This window comes from Labrus bergylta, chromosome 11 (genome assembly GCF_963930695.1).
Source record: "Labrus bergylta chromosome 11, fLabBer1.1, whole genome shotgun sequence".
NCBI classification, from domain to species: domain Eukaryota; kingdom Metazoa; phylum Chordata; class Actinopteri; order Labriformes; family Labridae; genus Labrus; species Labrus bergylta.
Genome location: NC_089205.1, coordinates 948,372 through 966,989, shown reverse-complemented (window position 1 = coordinate 966,989; position 18,618 = coordinate 948,372). Strand labels below are relative to the sequence as shown.

Genomic DNA, 18,618 nt, shown 5'->3' with positions numbered 1-18,618 from the left:
CCGGCAGCAGCAACGGATGCATTTTGGCACTTAGGCCTTCACCAGCTCTAATGAAGGACATTTGTGTGCTGACTTTTTGTCTCTTTCTAGTCTTGTTACGGTTGTGCACCTTTTACTGTGTTTAACTGTCGAGAGTGCTCCTTGTTTGTGTTTTTTTAATTGTAATTTAGTAGGCTGATTTCTTTGTACGCTACATGTTACTGTCTGACTATGTCAACTGAACTGATTGGCCTCTGCTTATATGAGCATAACAAAATTGATGACAATAGTAAGAATGTTTTTTTTTTCCAAACTTTGAGGAAAACAAATGAAGAGATAAATGCAATAAGGTCTTATCATTATCGACGTCTACATGCATTCCTGCTCTGTCTTCTCAGGCAGTTTTGAATTACCAGTTTCATCTCCCACAATCTGAATAACCCATTATTTAGTTTACCCCAAAAAAGGGGTCAAAATGTTGTCCTGTACATTAAACTGTTTGAATAAGAAAGAGCTTGTTTGAAATGGTAATCTACCAATGCATAAGTTCCCCCTGAGAGGAAGTACCCAGGGCAATAAATAACCTAGAGGTATCCTGTATGTTGCCTGTTATTATTATAACCTGCATGGGCAGACCGAGAACTGTAAGAACCAAGTAATCCTATTTGCCAATATGTTTGTCTGCAGCCAAAAGATAATAAACTTGGCCTCAGTGTTCCTAGGTACCCGCATTGAGGTAGGGTTAGCGTGTGGACAGGGAGCAGTTCAATTAAAAATCATTCATGAAACATATTTGAAACATAAACAAGTTGAGGGAAGCCCCATCCCAACAGTGGGAACACTGAGCGAAGAACAACACACCTTTTTTCTTGAATCTTTTTTTTACTTAAGTCAACTAACTAATAATATGATTTATGTTAGGATACAGTTGAGTTTTGCTAAATGAGTGTTTAAAATGTTGCATAATATACCTCTAGGGAAAAACTCATGAAAAAAGGGATTACAGAAGACGCTTGCTACAGCCGACACACAGCCTGTTTGAATAAAAGGAGCCGTTGGGCGCTACCCATGCCACCAGTCTGAATAGTTGTAGACTGCTATGTCTTTATCAGTAGAAAGGGCAGGACAAAAGACGACTCTGAGAAACGTGTCAAACCCTAACAAACACTCAAACAAGTAGCAGCCTGCAGACATCTGACTGTTGACGCAGAGAGAGACTATCAAACGCCCGCACTGATCGTCCAAAATGTTCAGGTAATTATCATTGAATGAGGATTGTCTTATTGTTGTGCTTCATTTTTCTATTTATAGAAACACAAAAATATCATGATTTAATGAAGGTTCATTTAAAGTTATTTTAATCATAGCTTTACTTGTGATCAAATGATTACTCTTTTACACAGTTTTAATGTGCTTTCAAAGAGGTTGAGCTTATTGACATTTTCTATAGGTACATTACAATTAAATTAAGAAGCAAATCTTTTATTTTGTGATTGATAAAGGGAAACAACATTAGCCAAGGGCAATATATTAAAAAATTTCCAAGCCTTTACATCTTTTTTGAGATATAATGAAACAAAAAGGTTTTTCAAATTCATCAACATTTTCTGAAGAGGCTTTGCAAGGTTCAACCACAGAACCTCTGCCATGAGTGATTAGTCATCATTTTGTCTGAAAAATATAGCAATATTGTAGAATTCAGATTAATCACCAGCTTTTTTAGGTGCTGATAACAAGTAATCTTTATTGGCAGTTCTTAATTAAAACACTTTAAAACACACAGAGACACACACTAACAAAATAAATACTCCACTGAATACCACAGAACACTAACAAACAGGCTGAGTAAGTGTTAATGTCGTACTTTGCCATAGGGCCCCACCTATGTATAATATTAGCTTGTGAGCTGGCTCTTAAGTCAACAATCAATCAGTCAAACAATTTTTATTTGTATAGCGTCAACTCATACCAAGTGCTATCTGGAGACACTTTACAAAAAGCAGGTAAAAGACCTTACTTATTGTTATGTTTCAAAAAGCAGGTAAAAGACCTTATTTATTGTTATGTTTCAAAAAGCAGGTAAAAGACCATACTCATTGTTATGTTACAAAAAGCAGGCCGTCAACCAATGATTTCGAGGAGCCTATGAGAGCTCAAGAGCTCCCAGGAAAGTAGCTGGTTAGTGACTGAGATTTACAGATAGATACATGCAGTAATATGATGTACTGTATATGCACAGAGAGAGAGAGAGAGAGAGAGAGAGAGAGAGAGAGGAGCTCAAGGTGCCAGTTCCCACGGTAGTCTAAGCCTATAGCAGCATAACTAGGAGCTGGTCTACACCAGCAGCAGCCCTAACTATACGATTTATCAAAAAGGAAAGTTTTAAGTTTATTCTTAAAAATACAGACTGTGTCTGCCTCCCGGACCCCGGCTGGAAGATGATGATGACAATGTTGATATGTAGCTTGTAGCCAGACCCAGACAAGAAGCCTAGCTGCTGCTAGGGCACCAAGGCAACTCTCATTAAGACTGATTAACGTATGTGGACTGAACAATATAAACACTGAATTTGATTTATTGAGTTGCAGAAATGTTTGTAAAATTCAACTGACATACGTTATAGGCCTAAGGGTCAACAGGTCTCAAAGAATGGTTTACTGTAATATTTGCAAAGCAATATTTTGGGGCACTCATTAATATGACCAAGTGGTAGCATGTGGTTATAGAATTAAATTGGACCTAAAACTGAACCTTGTTGTACACCACAGATGTTATTAGTGGAAGAGAAATTACCTATGGTGACCAAATGGGGTTGTTCTTGAAGGCAGGAATGAAACAAAATAGTTCAAGTATCCTTGCTCATTTTCTTATTATTCACAGTAAATAAACTCATTTATATTTGTTTTCCAATTATTTGTAATAAATTAAAAACAGAGAATTAATACATGAAATAATTTTATAGAATTATAAATTATAATATATCTCTGAAGTCATGACTGCACATTAAACACTTGACATGATTTCTGCCAGGTTGTGAACTAAACATGACTGCTAACAACATCCCAAGCTTCAGCTCACTTCCTGATCATATAAAAGACTTTCTATATTATAAACATTGTAGACATTTTCCCATACTACTGGATCTTCCTGACAAATGTAGAGGAGCTGATCAATCCTCAGGAGTCTTTCTTCTGCTGGTCATCAAAAGCCCTCCACATAACCACGACCGCAGAGAGATACTGCGCAAGACCTGGGCAAATGAGAGGTTAAAGAACGGTGTATGGACCAGACGTATCTTCATCTCAGGAACAACAGGTTCTGGTTTTGAGAAGAAAAGACTGAACAAAGTTCTCAAGTTGGAGCAAAGTAAGCACAATGACATTCTTCAATGGGACTTCTGTGATACATTTTACAACCTCACCTTGAAGCAGATACTCTTTCTGGAATGGATGGAAAGAAATTGTCCAAAAGTACGTTTCCTATTCAATGGTGATGATGACGTCTTTGTAAACACAAACAACGTGGTCAAGTATCTCCAAGGCCTTGAGGACAATGATGGAAGCAAGCACCTCTTTACTGGACATTTGATCCAGTCTGTTGGGCCAATTAGAATACCATGGAGCAAGTATTTTATTCCAGTTCAGGTGCAGGAATCAGACTCATATCCCCCATACTGTGGTGGTGGGGGCTTCTTTTTATCTGGTTACACAGCTTTGGTCATATACAACATGTCCAAGTCTACTGCCCTACTTCCCATTGATGATGTTTACATGGGAATGTGCCTGGCCAAAGCAGGACTAAGTCCTGTTTCACATATCGGTGTAAAGACTGCAGGACTGTATATACCCTCCAACAATATAGATAAGTATGACCCTTGCTTTTTTAGGGAAATTCTACTGGTTCACAGGTTCAGTATAGCTGAAATGTTTCTTATGTGGCACAGAATAAATGACCCCAAACTGAAATGCTTTGGCTTTGCTAAATAGTGACTAACAAGTTATGACAGAGTGTCACTGCTTAGTTCATCACTGGGTCTTAGATTGGAGTATTGTTGCACTAGACTACATTATGTTGAAATGTGTTTGCAGAATTCTGCCACCTACATTGATGCAGCATGTTAAATTGCTGTGTCGTTATTTAATACGATGAAGTACTCACTGGTGCCAAATTATTTAACATATTTGACACATTTGACTAAATTACAGAATATAACTGTAATGGTATGTTGTTCCATTCACAGTAAAATTGTGATTTTTAATTGTTTAATAAAATGGCGGTTCATTTCTGAGTTTAAGTGCATAGTCAAATTAAAAACACACCTTTTTCTGACCAAGCATGACTATATACTGTATATAAACACAATAAAACTTCAAAACATAACACAGAGTAAAAATGACAAAAACACACAAATGGGAGCCATACGTAGGGAAAAATGGTGGGTAAATAAAATGTTAATTAGAATATTAAGTTCAGTTTACTGTAATGCAAGTTATTGCTAACCACTCACAACTAAAATACACACTGAGGGGGGTTCTTCTACAAACTCATGTAAAATTCCTTGCAGTAATGGACATGACCTCCACAATAAGTAACTATAGTAGACCCCCCAAACAGGTGTTTGTTTTCAAGATACCCCTACCCAAGGTAGAACAAAACACAGCCACATCTTTTACAACTTTAAAATGTCTAGTTTACAAAAAGGATGACTGTATAAAATATTTTACCGCAAAAAACATTTAAACTGATTTGTTCTTAACTCAAAAGTAAGTTATTTGACTTTTCACTTGACCCTCTGCTGTCACCAGCCCATAACAGGTGTTGAAAGATCAGGAAGAGTTAGGCAATTGTTGAATTTGTTTTTACCATATATGTTCTTTTTCTTTTATTATCATTTAATTATTTTATCCTTTAATTCATATGTCATATAGTCATAACTCCTTTTATTGCTTTTACATATCCTGTCAATCATGCACAAATCCGTGGTGCCTATGCACCTGTGAGGTCAGGATAAGTGTGCCATACTTTGAGCAAAACCACATACAAACTCGTGGGTGTATAGCGTTTCTGGGAATCTGCCCGGTTCCCGGTCTTCAAGCTAAAACCACATATGAACTTGGTATCACCTGTAGATGTATCTGGTTTCTGCTAATATGCATTGTTGAGGTTTTACAGAATCTTGGAAAAAAGAGACAGTTTGGCTATAGAAAGGCTGTCGAAAAGCTGATCGAGGTTCTTTTTTGGCTTTTCTAAAGGACTCCACGTCACTCTGACTTTTAAATTCCCGTTTTGGGACTTAGTCTCTGAGACCAAGATCTTTTAAAACCTCAAGTGTCTACACTCTCGGGTTTAGACTTTGGTCTTCACTTTTACTTTTTACATTTTTACTTTTATTGTTTTGTATTTGCATTTGGAATATCATTTGAAGTTTTTTAAATACATTTTTGGAAACTTTTTGAAATCATTTTCTGACTGAAATCATTCACACCACAAAGACCGGAGTCTCCCTTAAGGACCCCGTGAACCTCGGAAGGTAAGCTTGAGCAGTCACACCACGGCACACTTCTACTGACTTTTACTACACACCTCATACACATCTAACATCCTAGCGGGGAGAGATTACAGTTATTCCCTCTCCGGGGGGTAATCTAGAGTCGTATACCAGGGGTTATTCTTGAATCTAATTATTCTAGAAATAACTTGTCCTCTGTCCTCCAAAGGGTGTTAGCGGAGTAATTTTACATAGCTCCAGGTACTAGGAAAGACTAGACTAGCGGCTGGTAGGGAGTGAGCTCTCACTTAGTTCTAGGAAAGAGTAGTCTAGTTAACTAATGGGTGGTGAGCTTCCGTTAGCTATAGTAAAGTTATTCACCCCTTTTTGCATGTCCAGGACATGTTACACAGGAAACTAGTGGAGCAAGGATTTCAGGGCGAGCAGAACGATGTGTATGTGTCAGAATCAGAATCAGCTTTAATAGCCAGGTATACTTAAAAACACAAGGTAGAGGTAAGAATGAGCTTGTTTACAGGCATCCATCCATGGCAGAAGCACCACTCAAACTAACTTTGAGGATAAAATCAAGCCACCTCTAGTGATGTCACTACCCTAATTTAGCAACACAGTATGTCTTAAAGGTATATTCCATAATTTCAACTGTTACAAGTGGCCAAGTGGTTAGTTTGCACCCCCCATGTACACAGGCTGGAGTCCACAATGCAGGCCTGAGTTTGAATCCAACCTGTCCCTCCTTATCTGCATGTCATTCCCCACTCTCTGTCTCTCCTCAATACCCGACTCTTTCCACTCTTATCACAAGTCAGAAAATCCCATAAAATTAATCTAAAGAAAAAAAAACTATTTCAGAATTCTTTTAATTTGGAGGAGTTCAATCTGAAGTTTATTTTTTAAATCTATTTCTATTTGATTTATTTTATAGCTGTGGTTAATTTTTCATGTAGATGTGAAAAAAGCACAATAATACAGTAGGTATGTTGGTCTAAAAGTACTAGTATCAAGTATGATTTTCATTTTTGCTCACTGAAGAGCATTTTAGGTTAAAAAACTCTAGCAGCACACAGTTACACTGAATTCACAAGACAACTCTGTTTCAACAATGATTCTGCTGATTGATGAAATCCCAACAACGCTCTCTGACAGGTTCAAGAGTGCCAACAGGATCCTTTAATTACAGGACTGATAAACATCGTTGATGAATGACTTCATATTTAAATACCCACTGTCAAAATCATTTCCCCTGTTGTTTGATAAGGGATTAGGTTTACTTTTATTGATCCCCACAAGGTGAAATTTCTGTTTTTATGCTCTGTTAACACACACATAGGCTGAAATATACACACATGCACAAACAGGATCCTATGGACATGCACTAATGGAGAGATGTCAGAGTGACAGAGATGCTGACAGCGTGTGCTCCAGAGTTGGTGGTAGGGGGTTTTGTGCCTTGCTCAAGGGCACCTTGGCAGTGCTCAGGAAGTGATCTGGCACCTCTCCAACTACCAGACCAACTTCCATATTTGGTCCATACCAGGACTTGAACTGGTGACCCTCTGGTTCCCAAACCAAGTCCCTACAGACTGAGCTACTGCCGCCCAAGAGTGCTCCTTTAAGGGTTTTAACCATAGACTGTAAATATTACTGGACGAACCCTGACCCGTCTGTTACATAGGCAGAAAATGAGTCCAATCGACGGCCGCATCCATATTGGATTTGCAGATTCAACCTAACTTCGGATCAACCTAACGACAGCAGTAAGGCGGGACCGGCGGGACTTAACTCCGCCCATTCAGCTCGACGTTAGCAGTCCACTTGACAGCATAGCTAACAGCTAGGCTGCTATCATCCTCTATTCCTGCTCGTCCTGAGAAAACTCTACAAACAGTAAGTTAACATTTAACTTTTCTACAACACAGTTAAAACTAATTATATTCAACTCAAATATTTAATTAAAGTCTTAAAACTACACTTTTTTAAATATACAATCATGGTTATTAGTTATTTGTCAGAGCAGTTAGACTTTGTCAGTGTTAGCAGAGAAATACATTAACAAAGTTTTATCCATAAACTGTAAATAAATATGAGACATCCAGAAGAAATCAATATTACAAAGCATACAGTTCATGTTACTGTTCTGACAAAAAGAGGAATGGCTGTGTCTTATATTTACTGATGTCAACAGCGATGAGGTGAAAAATAATTATTTTGTATTTATTATGAGACATTTGTTTTCTATAGAACCCCGTGAAGTCATGGAGTCTGTGGACAGTGTCAGCTTCACACCAAAAACTAAGTATTAGAAAAAATAGTGTTTAAGACTGGCATCTATTATTATGAGTTGCAGCTACCTTGTTCAATATTATTCCTGCAGATGTGGCTAATAACAAAAAAACAGCCTGAGCTGTCACATGTAGTTAACTGTACATTTTGTCTTGTCTGAGGCATTAATTGAACACCTTTGTATTTCTCCTATAGACACAGTGTGGATTATTGGTGACTGGTCCGTCGAGGTGCCCAGAGAGCTGCAGAGACAGAGGAAGAAACCTGAGCCTCAACAACATCTGCATTTGTTGGTTCTTCTGGGGTGGACTTTGGTTGCTTCTCTTCAACAGCTCACTGTGAGGGAGGTCTCCCCCGGATGGCCTGAGTGATGACACCCACAGACTGAGAGCTGGAGCTGAGGCGGGTTTTAAGCCTCTTGACAAACCATTACACCGCGCCCGCCTGTCAAGCTGGTCAGCTACACGCCTTATCGTGAATAACTCTTATCCTTCATCAAATCAAAACTGATGAGTCATCAAAACATTCACCCCCATACAGTGTGTGTCCATCGAGACATGAGCTAATCACACCTATTTGTTTGTTTTGTACCAAGCTGTAAACATGTTCATCTCTGCTGTAAAAACAGATTTTTTTTAATGTTGTTTTTCAGATTAAATAAATATTTCTATATAAATGCACTCCTTTATGTCTACTTATGAGTATACATTTCAGATTTGAAATGACAAGACTAAAATGTGCATTAATGCTCAACTCAATAGCTTAGGGAAGGAAGTCTACTTTTACACAACTTCTTATTCTTTCGACATTTTCTTTTACCAAATACTAATGTAGTTCATTTCTGAAAGTGGGATGGAACAGAGTCATTGCAAAAATTTGCCCTTAAACACAGCCCCATTCTTAAATCAAGATACATGGAGAGTAAATAAGATCAATAACTTGTGAATAAAAACACAGTTAAAAATGATTTAGAAATGTAGTCCTCCCTGATCTATATCACATAATATCAACTTCTCCCATCTAAACTGGACAAAGGGTTTTAAAATGGGAAGAAAATGGTTTGATTGCAAGTTGTTTGGAGGAGATCTATTTTTATTTGAACAGCATGAATACAGTCTTCCAAAGTGCAAACCCTCCTCCTCCTGAAGCCTGTGGAGCTCCTTCATGTACTGCTGTCTTATCTGCTGGCCATCTTCTCTCACCAGAACTTTGACTGTTGAAAAGTAATTCTGAAGAAGCTTGAGCATGTGACATGGATCCAGGAGAACATGGACTTTAAGTGAGGGGTCTTCAGGATGGCAAAGAAAGAGAGAAAATATCAGTTATTCATTAAATCATTTTTTTTGTTCTCATCTATTTTTCTGTATTCATCTGTGTGTAAGAGCACATTTATAAATTCAACAGTGTACTACCCAGACAACAAAGGTACAGTATTCAGATAATCAACATCTATTCAAAGTTAAGAAGATAAACATTATTGTAATCATGCTGTTTTCAGCTCTCTCACTCACTTGCACAATGATATTCCACATCAAATTGTCTCAGATTTTGTGAGGAAAAATTAAGCAGTTTATTGTGGATAGTACTTCATCTTAACATGAAACAAATATAATCTGAATTATTTAAATCATTAACAGGTCCCAACTCTCTGTGCTTTAGTACAGAACATACAGTAACTCATTTATTATTAACATGAGCTCGGTACATGGCTGTATTCTTCAAACTATTTCTTATACTTTATATCTATGTGCTTTAAATCTTATTTTCATTCCATATGTTATTTATATTTTATATTTCTACAGCTATATTCTGTGTATGAGTTCAGTGAAAATTAATATGGTTATTAATATAGTTCTTAATGGTTACAGATGCTCTTACAAAGTGCATTTTTTTTTTAAATTTGTTAACAGTTTGCTCAAATCTTAAGACACTACATCAACCATGTAACTTTACTGTCATCCTCTATAACCTACACAGCACATTAGGTTCAGTTGAGTTCAGTTTATGTTACTGACGGATAATTACTACACAAAGTTTGTTTTTTAATGTCCACATTTACGTGGAGTATAACATTCATCATAACGTCAGATAACCATATTTACAGTCTGTGGTTAACAACCGAGATGAACCTTTAGCTTCTAACATCACACAAACTCATTATTTTCAACAACAACATCTTAACAACAAACATTTCTAAACCATTGACCGTAAATAATGAGCTACACAGTTAGTCGACTGGTTTACAAGCTAATGCTAAACAAGCTAGGTCCGTAAATATAAATACCGACACACAAGTATACAGTAAATATAACACTACTATATCACTTACCGAAAAAAACTGAAGCATCAACTTGTTGGATGGTCTGTTAACCGCACAGCAAGCCATGTATGTTGTCAGATATGTGTTAAACAAACTCTCCAAACGAAGTAAGAAAGAGGAGAAATCAGACGGATCAAGCTGTTAGCCTCCTGACCTGACCGACAGATGCAGCGCGCAGAGCTGTCAATCAAATCTGACACAACCAAATATGGGCATAGCCGTTTTCCTTGATAGAATAAAATCCGATGAGTTATAAAAAAATTCACCCCCCCCCCCCACAGTGTGAGGAGAAGGGGCCGTCAACTTATCAGATATATCTCGTTTTTTGAACCAGGCTGTAAACATGTTGATTCCTGTGGTAAAAACGGGCTTTTTTGGCTGTGGGCTTATGGCACTTCCGGCGCTTCTGAAGCCAGCCTCAAGAGGAACCTCGAGGAACTGCAGTTTTTTGTACTTCCGCATAGGCTTCATTTTTCGAGACCGGAGATTGCCCCTTGGTTTTAACAAAAAAACATTTTCTTGTTGTAGTTTTCCTTCATGTGTTTTTATGGTAATCACTTTGGGATGATTAGGATGAAGCACTTCAAGCAATGATTCTGTTAAATAATGAAATCCCAACAATGCGGTCTGACATGTTCCCACAGTTACACTAAACTTGCAAGACAACTCTGTTTCAACAATGATTCTGCTGATTGATGAAGTCCCAACAATGCTCTCTGACAGGTTCCAGAGTGCCAACAGGATCAACAGGATAGTGCCAACCGGATCCTTTAATTACAGGTCAGATAACATCAGTCATGACTCACTTCATGTTTAAAGGTGCACTATGTAGTTTTGGTAGTGACATTTGAAAGTCGGAGAAGTGAATAATGAAACGCTAAATTTTCTTTAACTGAATACACAAAGTTTACTCAAAGAAAAAAATTGGTCCCTGGAACAGTTTGGAGCTAAAAGACTACCAGGTGAGTTTCGGTTTCACTGTTGCGGGCCCACCGCCACAACTTCTCATGTATCATTTTATCTTCAGTGTTCCAGGGAGCACATTTTCCTCTGAAAGTTTGCGTATAGAGTTATGAACATATACCTCAGAAGCTCAAACTTTCACATTTCTCTTCCAAAACTACATAGTGCACCTTTAAATACCCACTCTCTGTCACGCAAAATAAACAAACAAAATGAAATCTGGTGGTTGCCTTCCTTTATAAACTGGATACAGCAGTACAACCATAAGGAGGTTGGTTTTCAATCTGAATCATATCTTTTCCCTGCTGTTTGATTAAACTGCTCCTTTAGGGACAACAGGATCCTTTAATTTCAAGTCAGATAACATAAGTCATTGAATGAATAAATACCCACTGTCACACATAATGAACAGAAAAATACCTTTATCTATAAATGTAAACAACAATATTGTCATGTTCAGCACAAAGTTAGACCCTTATGCAGACCACCTCAATGATTTATTAGAACACAAGACTAATAAGGCTAAATCAAAGGCTGACCCCAATTCACACATACTCCATGCGAGCCGCGGTACGTCAGCGCCACGGTTTTGCTCCGTCGACGGCTCGCGCCCATTCACACTGGATCCGTTTCTGGGACGTCAACGCAGCGGAGCGCACCCATGACACATCACAAGAGAACTACAAGATCCGGCGGGAATAAAGAGAAAAACATGCAAACAACATGTTGCTTTGTCTTTCTGAGGATGCATTGTTGTTCATTCGGAACCTGTTTTGACGTAATGTTGATAAAGTGTTGAAAAATACGATCGCAAGTCCGAATATTGTTTTATTTTGAAATTGACCGGATGCTCTGTGCGTTTCCTTGTTTGACTTCCTGTCTGAGCTGTCATATTCTGTCCAGCTTGACGCGTGCCTGCAGCGTACTCCGGTGAAAATAGACTCGCGGATTAGAGTCATAACATTTTTTAAGTATTTCTTGCTTAAAGTTGAGACTACATCCTTGTAAAGATAAAAGTTATTCAAAAAGCTTCTTAGCCATTAAGAGAACTGTTATGAGTAGTGAGGAGGACTTTTAACAGGATGAAGAGTTTCTCAAGCTGAGGAGGAAACAGAGAAATGTTCTTCAAACTCTACATGAAGAATATTATTGAATCATTGTTGGGCCAAACATTCAACAATTATTTTTGCAGACATTTCAATCCATCTTGCAGTACAAATTGAGACATGTGTAACAGGTACGGGATGGAACCTGCTTACAGCTTAAAGAATATCTGAAAAGACAAAGAAAACACATTGAGTTGACTGTACTTGTTCACTCTTCTCTCGCTTCTGAAGCAGAGCGCAGCCCGCTCAGCAGGGGAGGTGCTGCCCCCTTGTGGCATATACAGGAACAGCTTCAAACTAACTTCTTTAACCAAAACATAGATACATTTGTATAATATTCATACAAAATAACCAAATACAATAACAAAATGTGACAACACATTTCGGTGTCACACATGCATGTTGAATTTCTCTACATGTGGTTACCTCGACAGGTGCATCCAATCACTAATTAAGGCTACAGTTAGATCAGCATGTGAAGAGGCTGCTGCACAATGCACAAGTGATTTCAAACAATCTGTAGGCTATATAGGCTTACTTTTAAGAAAGTCTTAAAATGTATTTAACAGAGATGTTGATTTAATAGTGTTCATAATTACACACAGTCTCACTAACTTCTATAATTGGGTCAAACTGATTTCACTGGCGGATGTATACCCTTTCCAAGTAGGCCCAGCTAAAATTCCTTGCTAGGATATTCAGTGAGGAGGATTCTCAGAATGTTTGAGTTTGAAAAGGGGCTAAATCTTTTTGTAGACTATATGATCTTGATTCTAAATCCCAAATATTTAATTCAGTCTTCTTTAAATATTTTCTATTTTGCATTATTCCACTCACGTTTAGGAAAACACTTGGGCCTATAGATTCAATTACTAATTTAAAATAACTTGGAGATTTGTGACCTGTTTTTCACTATTTAATATCTTAAGAGTGTGACGAATAGGTTTACCTTTACATAAGTAGCCTAAACCCCTAAACGCAGGGCTATTACCAAAATGTAACCGTTTTCTTCTGTTCTGTTCAAATTCACAATATTGTATTCTTTGTAATCATTAAATATCCTAATGTATGAACGTGTTGTCAGTTTAAATGTTTAATGGCACCGTCATTTATCATACGTTTCCTCTTAAAAACACAAAGTTCACTGGTCTGAATATCACACGAGTATGCTACGTTTACTGACTTCACGGACATTAGGCTACTGGAGGCGTTACCAAAACATGAAGTAGGCCTAGCAATTGAAAGGAAGTGATAAATTGCGAAGAAATCTGATTAGAAATAAGTGCATCACCCAAACTCACCTCATCGGTGAGGGGAAAGGGGCGTGGTGTAAGAGCGGTCAATCAAGGTTTCCCATGTGTATGGAAAAACATCTCGTCAGTGTTTGTGATAACTTACTTGGGCAAGTACACAATGGATTTCAATCTGTCGGCAGGTAGGCTCAAATTGACTTTGACAAAATGTTTTACGTTTATTGTCAGGCTACAAGCTTTAATGTTCCGAGGTTGACTTTATTTCCATGAGGTGTTTCGACGCGGAAGCCTAGGCACTTTAAATAGCTTTAAAAACAAGAAAAGCTCGTGAAGTTTATCAAATTTTTGGCTGCATCATTACCGCTGTGGTTACTGCTTTTTATTTAAACTCATGTTCTTTTGGTAGGCATATAGCCTGCAGATATTTAGGCTACATGACATTTAGTGTAACCGAGTCCTTTCCACTGCTCATACCTGTTTTGAATGTGTGCAGCTGTGGAGGAAGAAGTGAAGCCGCAGCAGGCTCAACAGGATGAGATAAGTTGGCCTTGGCGCAAGAAGGATAAGGACAAGGTAGGAGCATTTTATTCTATAAAGACTCTTGTAATTCCTAAAGGGATTGGTGGTCTTGTAAGTCTGGATAAAAGTAAAACTGATTTTTAAAACAGTTGCTGGTAAATCTTTTTCCCATTACCTTTAGTTACCAGTTCTTTGACACAAACCACTGAAGCTCATACAGTTGTTCACTTACTGATTAATAAGGTTACACATATTGGACTGAAAAATACACTTTAAGACAAAATCAACACTCTTAATGATTTATTCAAATTTAACTTTTGTTTATTCAAGGGAGACTCCAAGTCCAAGTGTGACAAAGATAAATCTAAAAGTAAGGAAAAATCTGATGATGGAGACAAGTCAAAGTCTGACAAAGGCCTAAAGGAGGTAAAGAAGGACAAGAAGAAGAAGAAGAAGAAGGAGGGGGAAAATAAATCATCCTCATCCTCATCATCCTCATCCTCCTCTAGTTCTAATGAGGTGGGTCCAATACACCAGTTAATTTGCAGATATCTTGCTTATTTTATGATTGATGTAAAAGGGTGTTGATTTTTGATCCCTACTCATTTAGTTCAACTTCTGGTTTGTAGTCTTAAAACCTTTTGAATTTGAGATGTAATAAATTGCAGCACACAAGGTGTGACAGGTGACATTCCTGCCATACCTTGTTCAAAAGGTTGGTGTGTTTATGAAGGCTCCAAAACAGGTCATACCAGCAGTGCCAGTTTTAGTCTGACCTGACACCTTCCTCCCTTTTGTGTGGTCATGCTGTTTACATTTTGCATCTCATTACGTTCATACTTCCGTATGCAAAGTGTTTTTCAGCCAGTCCAGTACAACTTCTTCTATTTTTATCACTGTGAGACAAACTACTGAGACTTTATTCTGTTGAAACAAAGTGTACTATACATTGGTTAAATTTGCTTGAACGTTTCCCTTGCAAAGTCAAATTAAAAAAGAGCCAAACCCAGGATCAAGGGAGGGGAAATATTAAGATAGTTGTGTCATAAAAGAGCAGTGGCATTTTAGATTTTATGACTCACTGCTCTTTAATTAATCATGTTCCCTCACTGCATTACAGCATTTTCATTTGTGTCATTTTAGGATTGATTCCTCCTCATGGGCTGGCCTGCTCTGATCATTCATACGAGTGTTTGTTTAAGTGTCCAGTCATACCATCCTTTCTTCCTTCCTTCCTTTTAATGGTGGTGTAAAAAATGATGCTGTTGTGTGAACATATATGCTGATTCTATAAAGTAAAGGTAACTGTAACAAATAATGTTCTTCAACTAAAGTGTTTTTTTTCCACCACAAGATGTCAGTGTTGTCTATTTTATAATCGATTAATGTTTAAGATCCCGTTTGAGCTCAGTCTAATTTTCAAAAATAACAAATATGTTTTCATTATGATTGATATGTTGCATTGACAATCAGAACATGATTGTCATTTAGGGAAATAATTGATTCATTATTTTTATTTGAATCCCCTTTTATGGTTAAGCATCAATTTGTTAAACTGCTATGAAGGACAAACGTCATGAATTGATTTTGCCCTGGGTAGACTCTCACAGCAGGTGTTAATGGACAAGAGATAAGTATTTTTATCCTTTCTCATGTGACTGTGCAGTAAATTAGAGCAAAAAAATACATTACACCAACAGTAGCCTACATTAAGAATATTAACAGGCAAAATGTTCACACAATCCAAATTATTTATTAACATCAGCAAAATGTATCCTCCAGCAGTACCAATTTGACAACTTGGTTAATCTGACAAATGTGGATTGAGAGCAGGTAAAGAAATGCGTTGATATGTAGCCTTAAGCAGTTTTTGGGGAGACACGATCACTAGACCTTTTAAAGGGTCGAGACATTTCTGTGGGTATACGATAAGTACATACACAGTCATATGTATTCTTTTAAGTCAATCGTTCTGTGATCGTTCTTTTGCGTCAATCTGTCTCTCTCCCTCCCTCACTCTCTCTCTCTTTTCTCTCCCTCTCTCACTCTCGTTTCTCTCCCTCTCTCCCTCCCTCTCTCGTCTCCGTCTCCCTCTCTCGGCTGGCGTCAGCGGTCTCCCAGCAACAGCCAGGCTTGAGCTCATCTCAATCATCCTCTCGTGAGCGCCGTGAAGGCGCAGAAACAAACTGAGACCACAACAGGAAGAGAGGTGGAAAATAACAGCACAATGATTCTGGACGTGTTTCCTGTAGTTCATATCAACGCAGGCCTATTGGTCGTAATCTTTTTTTTATTTTTTTTTATCTTAGACTAATTTCTCAAGACAAGTTTTGAAATGACACGTCTTTCAAATATAAACATAGCCTATAGCCTATTATTTATATATTTATAGCTTATATCACTTTAAAAATGTTAAACAATTTTTAAAAAAAGTAACGTCATTTCTATTTCCTGATTCTGAGAGAATTACCTTTTTAAATTGTATTTCAGGCTACAGAAGAGTGAGAGGAACATATACAAATCACTACTATTATGATATACACCACCGACATGCTTCACTTGTGTTTTATTTTGAAAACATCAACCGGAAGTCGTATATCTGCAAAGCTACTTTTTTGCCCCCAGGTCAGCTCATCTGCAGTAGAAGAACAGAGGAGAGATATGAAGCGCAACACGCGGGCGGAAAGATGCCAGTTTGTTTCTATGTGTAGGACACTTTTAGAGACAGTGGTTGTTCTGTTTGTAGGTCACTTTTAGGGACCGTGGGTATTCTGTCCTTCAACGGTGATTGGATGTTAAGTTATTACACCCGCGCGTAAATTGACTGGAGCGGTCGAGGAGAAAAGAAGTAACCGGGAGCTACCAAAGGACGGGAGGAAAGGACGGGAGGAAAGGAGGAGTGCCTGAAGCGCTTCAAAAAGAAAGGGACGCGGGTTTGATACAAATGCCATTGGTGCAGTTTTTCTCCACGCAGTGAAACATTGAAGAGTGTGTAGATGAGATGCTGTTGTACGCCCGTACGCTGCGTATCACCCGGACTGCTATCATGTCTGTCACATTTCTTTAGAGGGAACACTTACTTTTGTTCATTGAGCTGTGAGCGGAGCTGAGGTTTCACTGAAGAGGCTCTCCATAAAACGCAGTGCATGAACATTTACGAACGATGGTGAAGTTTCACAACTCAGATCTCTGGATAGCCTGGGTGGTCATTTTCTTCTTGAAGGGTAAGTTGTAGCACTTTAAACTTGTGTACGTTACCAATCCCTAACCCCCCCCCACCCCACCCCACCCCACCCCACACACACACACACACACACACACACAAGCACAGTGCACTTCGTATAATATCAGGCCGACACTACTACACTAATGACAATAAGAATATTTAATAAATTGGTCACATAATTAAAAAAAAGAAAAGTAAAGAACACCCTAAAGTAGGCTATATGAACATTATTTTGAAAAGTAAAGTCATTTCTATCACGTGCCCTAATCATTTACAATCCATCTGCAGCAATTCTGCAAAAAACAGATGTATCTCGAATTTAATTGTGCCAATGGTTCAGTCTCTCAAAGCCCCCCCTCCCCTATTTTTGGAGCTGACAAATCCCCGATATTACCACATAAAGCACTGGTTTAGGATGGATTTTCCCCAGAAGTCGAAATGTCGGCTCACGCTCAAAGCATTTGGGACATTTTAGTGTCCATGTCTTTCTGCTTTCTGTAGTTACTGATTTCACTTTATAGGATTTTGAAGCTTCACTTTTGGTTTCAATTATCCTCTTTTTTAAAAACGTGGAAGTAAAGACGTGCTACAACTGTATTACTGTTTAGAAACAAATACAAAGGAGGACGAATTACTGAAATACCAGCCTGACCAAAGATCACAGAGGCATTGCTGTGAAGGAGAGCATGCATTGTGTGACGGTTCATAAGCACTGTCTTAGCATTTAGAAGACTTTTGATATTTGTTGTACACTGAAATATCAGGCACATATTGAAAATAGAACAATCTCACTTGTATGTGATATGTGATGTTATTTTTTTTGATTTTCTATAGACTAGTTCTATATTTCAGAGTAAGCATTCAGAGATATAATTAAAGATGGACAAAATAGCAGCTATTCATTAGTGAACATCACATGAGCATTGTCATGATGTGAGCACACTTTATAGAGATGTAAAGACGCTACACCTGAAAAAGGAACGTGTCAATATTTTGGCAGAAAAAGGCAAGACGGAGCATATACAATGCTGTTAAACTCCATCCTATTAGAGCCTTATGTAACAACACAAAAATAACTTTTCTTTTATTTATGTATACACACACACACACACATCACTTTATTAGCCTTTGTAATGAGTGAAGGTAAAAGTCCGGTGAAATAAGAAATTGCTCAGCCAGGGAAAACTCAGCTGTTCTGTTGACCGACTTTTACAGAGAGAACTTTGTTTACTGGAGAGTTCTTTCTTTCTTTCCTTTTATGTCTTGTAGGGATCTGCCAGTGTTTGTTCAAAGTCCAGAAGTGACTTGTTTTGTCTGTTTGAACTGACCTCTCTTTTTTTAATGTCAGACCTCTCACTGGATTGATCCTATCTGTGATTTATGTTACCAGACACTGAACTTCTTGGATTTTTAAGTAATTCTGTAGAATTGTAAAATTGTAATGATATCTTAATGGTTTC

At 37.9% G+C, this 18,618-nt stretch overlaps 3 protein-coding genes and 1 long non-coding RNA gene across 5 annotated transcripts in view; all 4 read left to right on the top strand.

The window, feature by feature from the left end:
- Positions 1-1,140: 1,140 nt before the first annotated feature.
- On the top strand, positions 1,141-5,635 carry LOC109992103 (N-acetyllactosaminide beta-1,3-N-acetylglucosaminyltransferase 3-like). The gene is made up of 2 exons (XM_065960400.1): positions 1,141-1,233; positions 3,010-5,635. The coding sequence occupies exon 2, from the start codon at positions 3,024-3,026 to the stop codon at positions 3,963-3,965; it is 942 nt and encodes a 313-aa protein (XP_065816472.1). The 5' UTR covers positions 1,141-1,233; positions 3,010-3,023; the 3' UTR covers positions 3,966-5,635.
- Positions 5,636-6,650: 1,015 nt separating this feature from the next.
- Positions 6,651-8,451, top strand: LOC136180531 (uncharacterized). Its single transcript, XR_010667151.1, has 2 exons — positions 6,651-7,375; positions 7,967-8,451. It is a non-coding gene; the product is annotated as an uncharacterized lncRNA (long non-coding RNA).
- A 4,964-nt stretch (positions 8,452-13,415) lies between these two features.
- wu:fb18f06 (protein SREK1IP1) lies at positions 13,416-15,250 on the top strand. The gene is made up of 4 exons (XM_020644540.3): positions 13,416-13,595; positions 13,907-13,986; positions 14,263-14,451; positions 15,076-15,250. Exons 1-4 carry the CDS (start codon positions 13,574-13,576, stop codon positions 15,079-15,081), a joined length of 297 nt encoding a protein of 98 aa, XP_020500196.1. The 5' UTR covers positions 13,416-13,573; the 3' UTR covers positions 15,082-15,250.
- A 605-nt stretch (positions 15,251-15,855) lies between these two features.
- The window catches only part of igsf11 (immunoglobulin superfamily member 11), a 95,125-nt gene continuing 92,362 nt past the window's right edge, over positions 15,856-18,618 (top strand). Inside the window, exon 1 of one of the 2 annotated variants that reach the window (XM_065960217.1) lies at positions 15,856-17,156. In XM_065960217.1, the coding sequence (XP_065816289.1) occupies positions 17,096-17,156 (61 nt within the window). In that variant the 5' untranslated portion in view covers positions 15,856-17,095. The remainder of the gene's footprint in view (positions 17,157-18,618) is intronic. The other variant, XM_020644613.3, reaches the window with a different exon arrangement.

Excerpts from the sequence above, each read along its gene's own strand:
- LOC109992103 (XM_065960400.1), top strand. The coding sequence starts at position 3,024 with ATGACTGCTAACAACATCCCAAGCTTCAGCTCACTTCCTGATCATATA.
- wu:fb18f06 (XM_020644540.3), top strand. The coding sequence starts at position 13,574 with ATGGATTTCAATCTGTCGGCAG. Across the intron at positions 13,596-13,906 it reads GGATTTCAATCTGTCGGCAG|CTGTGGAGGAAGAAGTGAAG; the intron begins GTAGGCTCAAAT and ends GAATGTGTGCAG. Across the intron at positions 13,987-14,262 it reads GCAAGAAGGATAAGGACAAG|GGAGACTCCAAGTCCAAGTG; the intron begins GTAGGAGCATTT and ends TGTTTATTCAAG.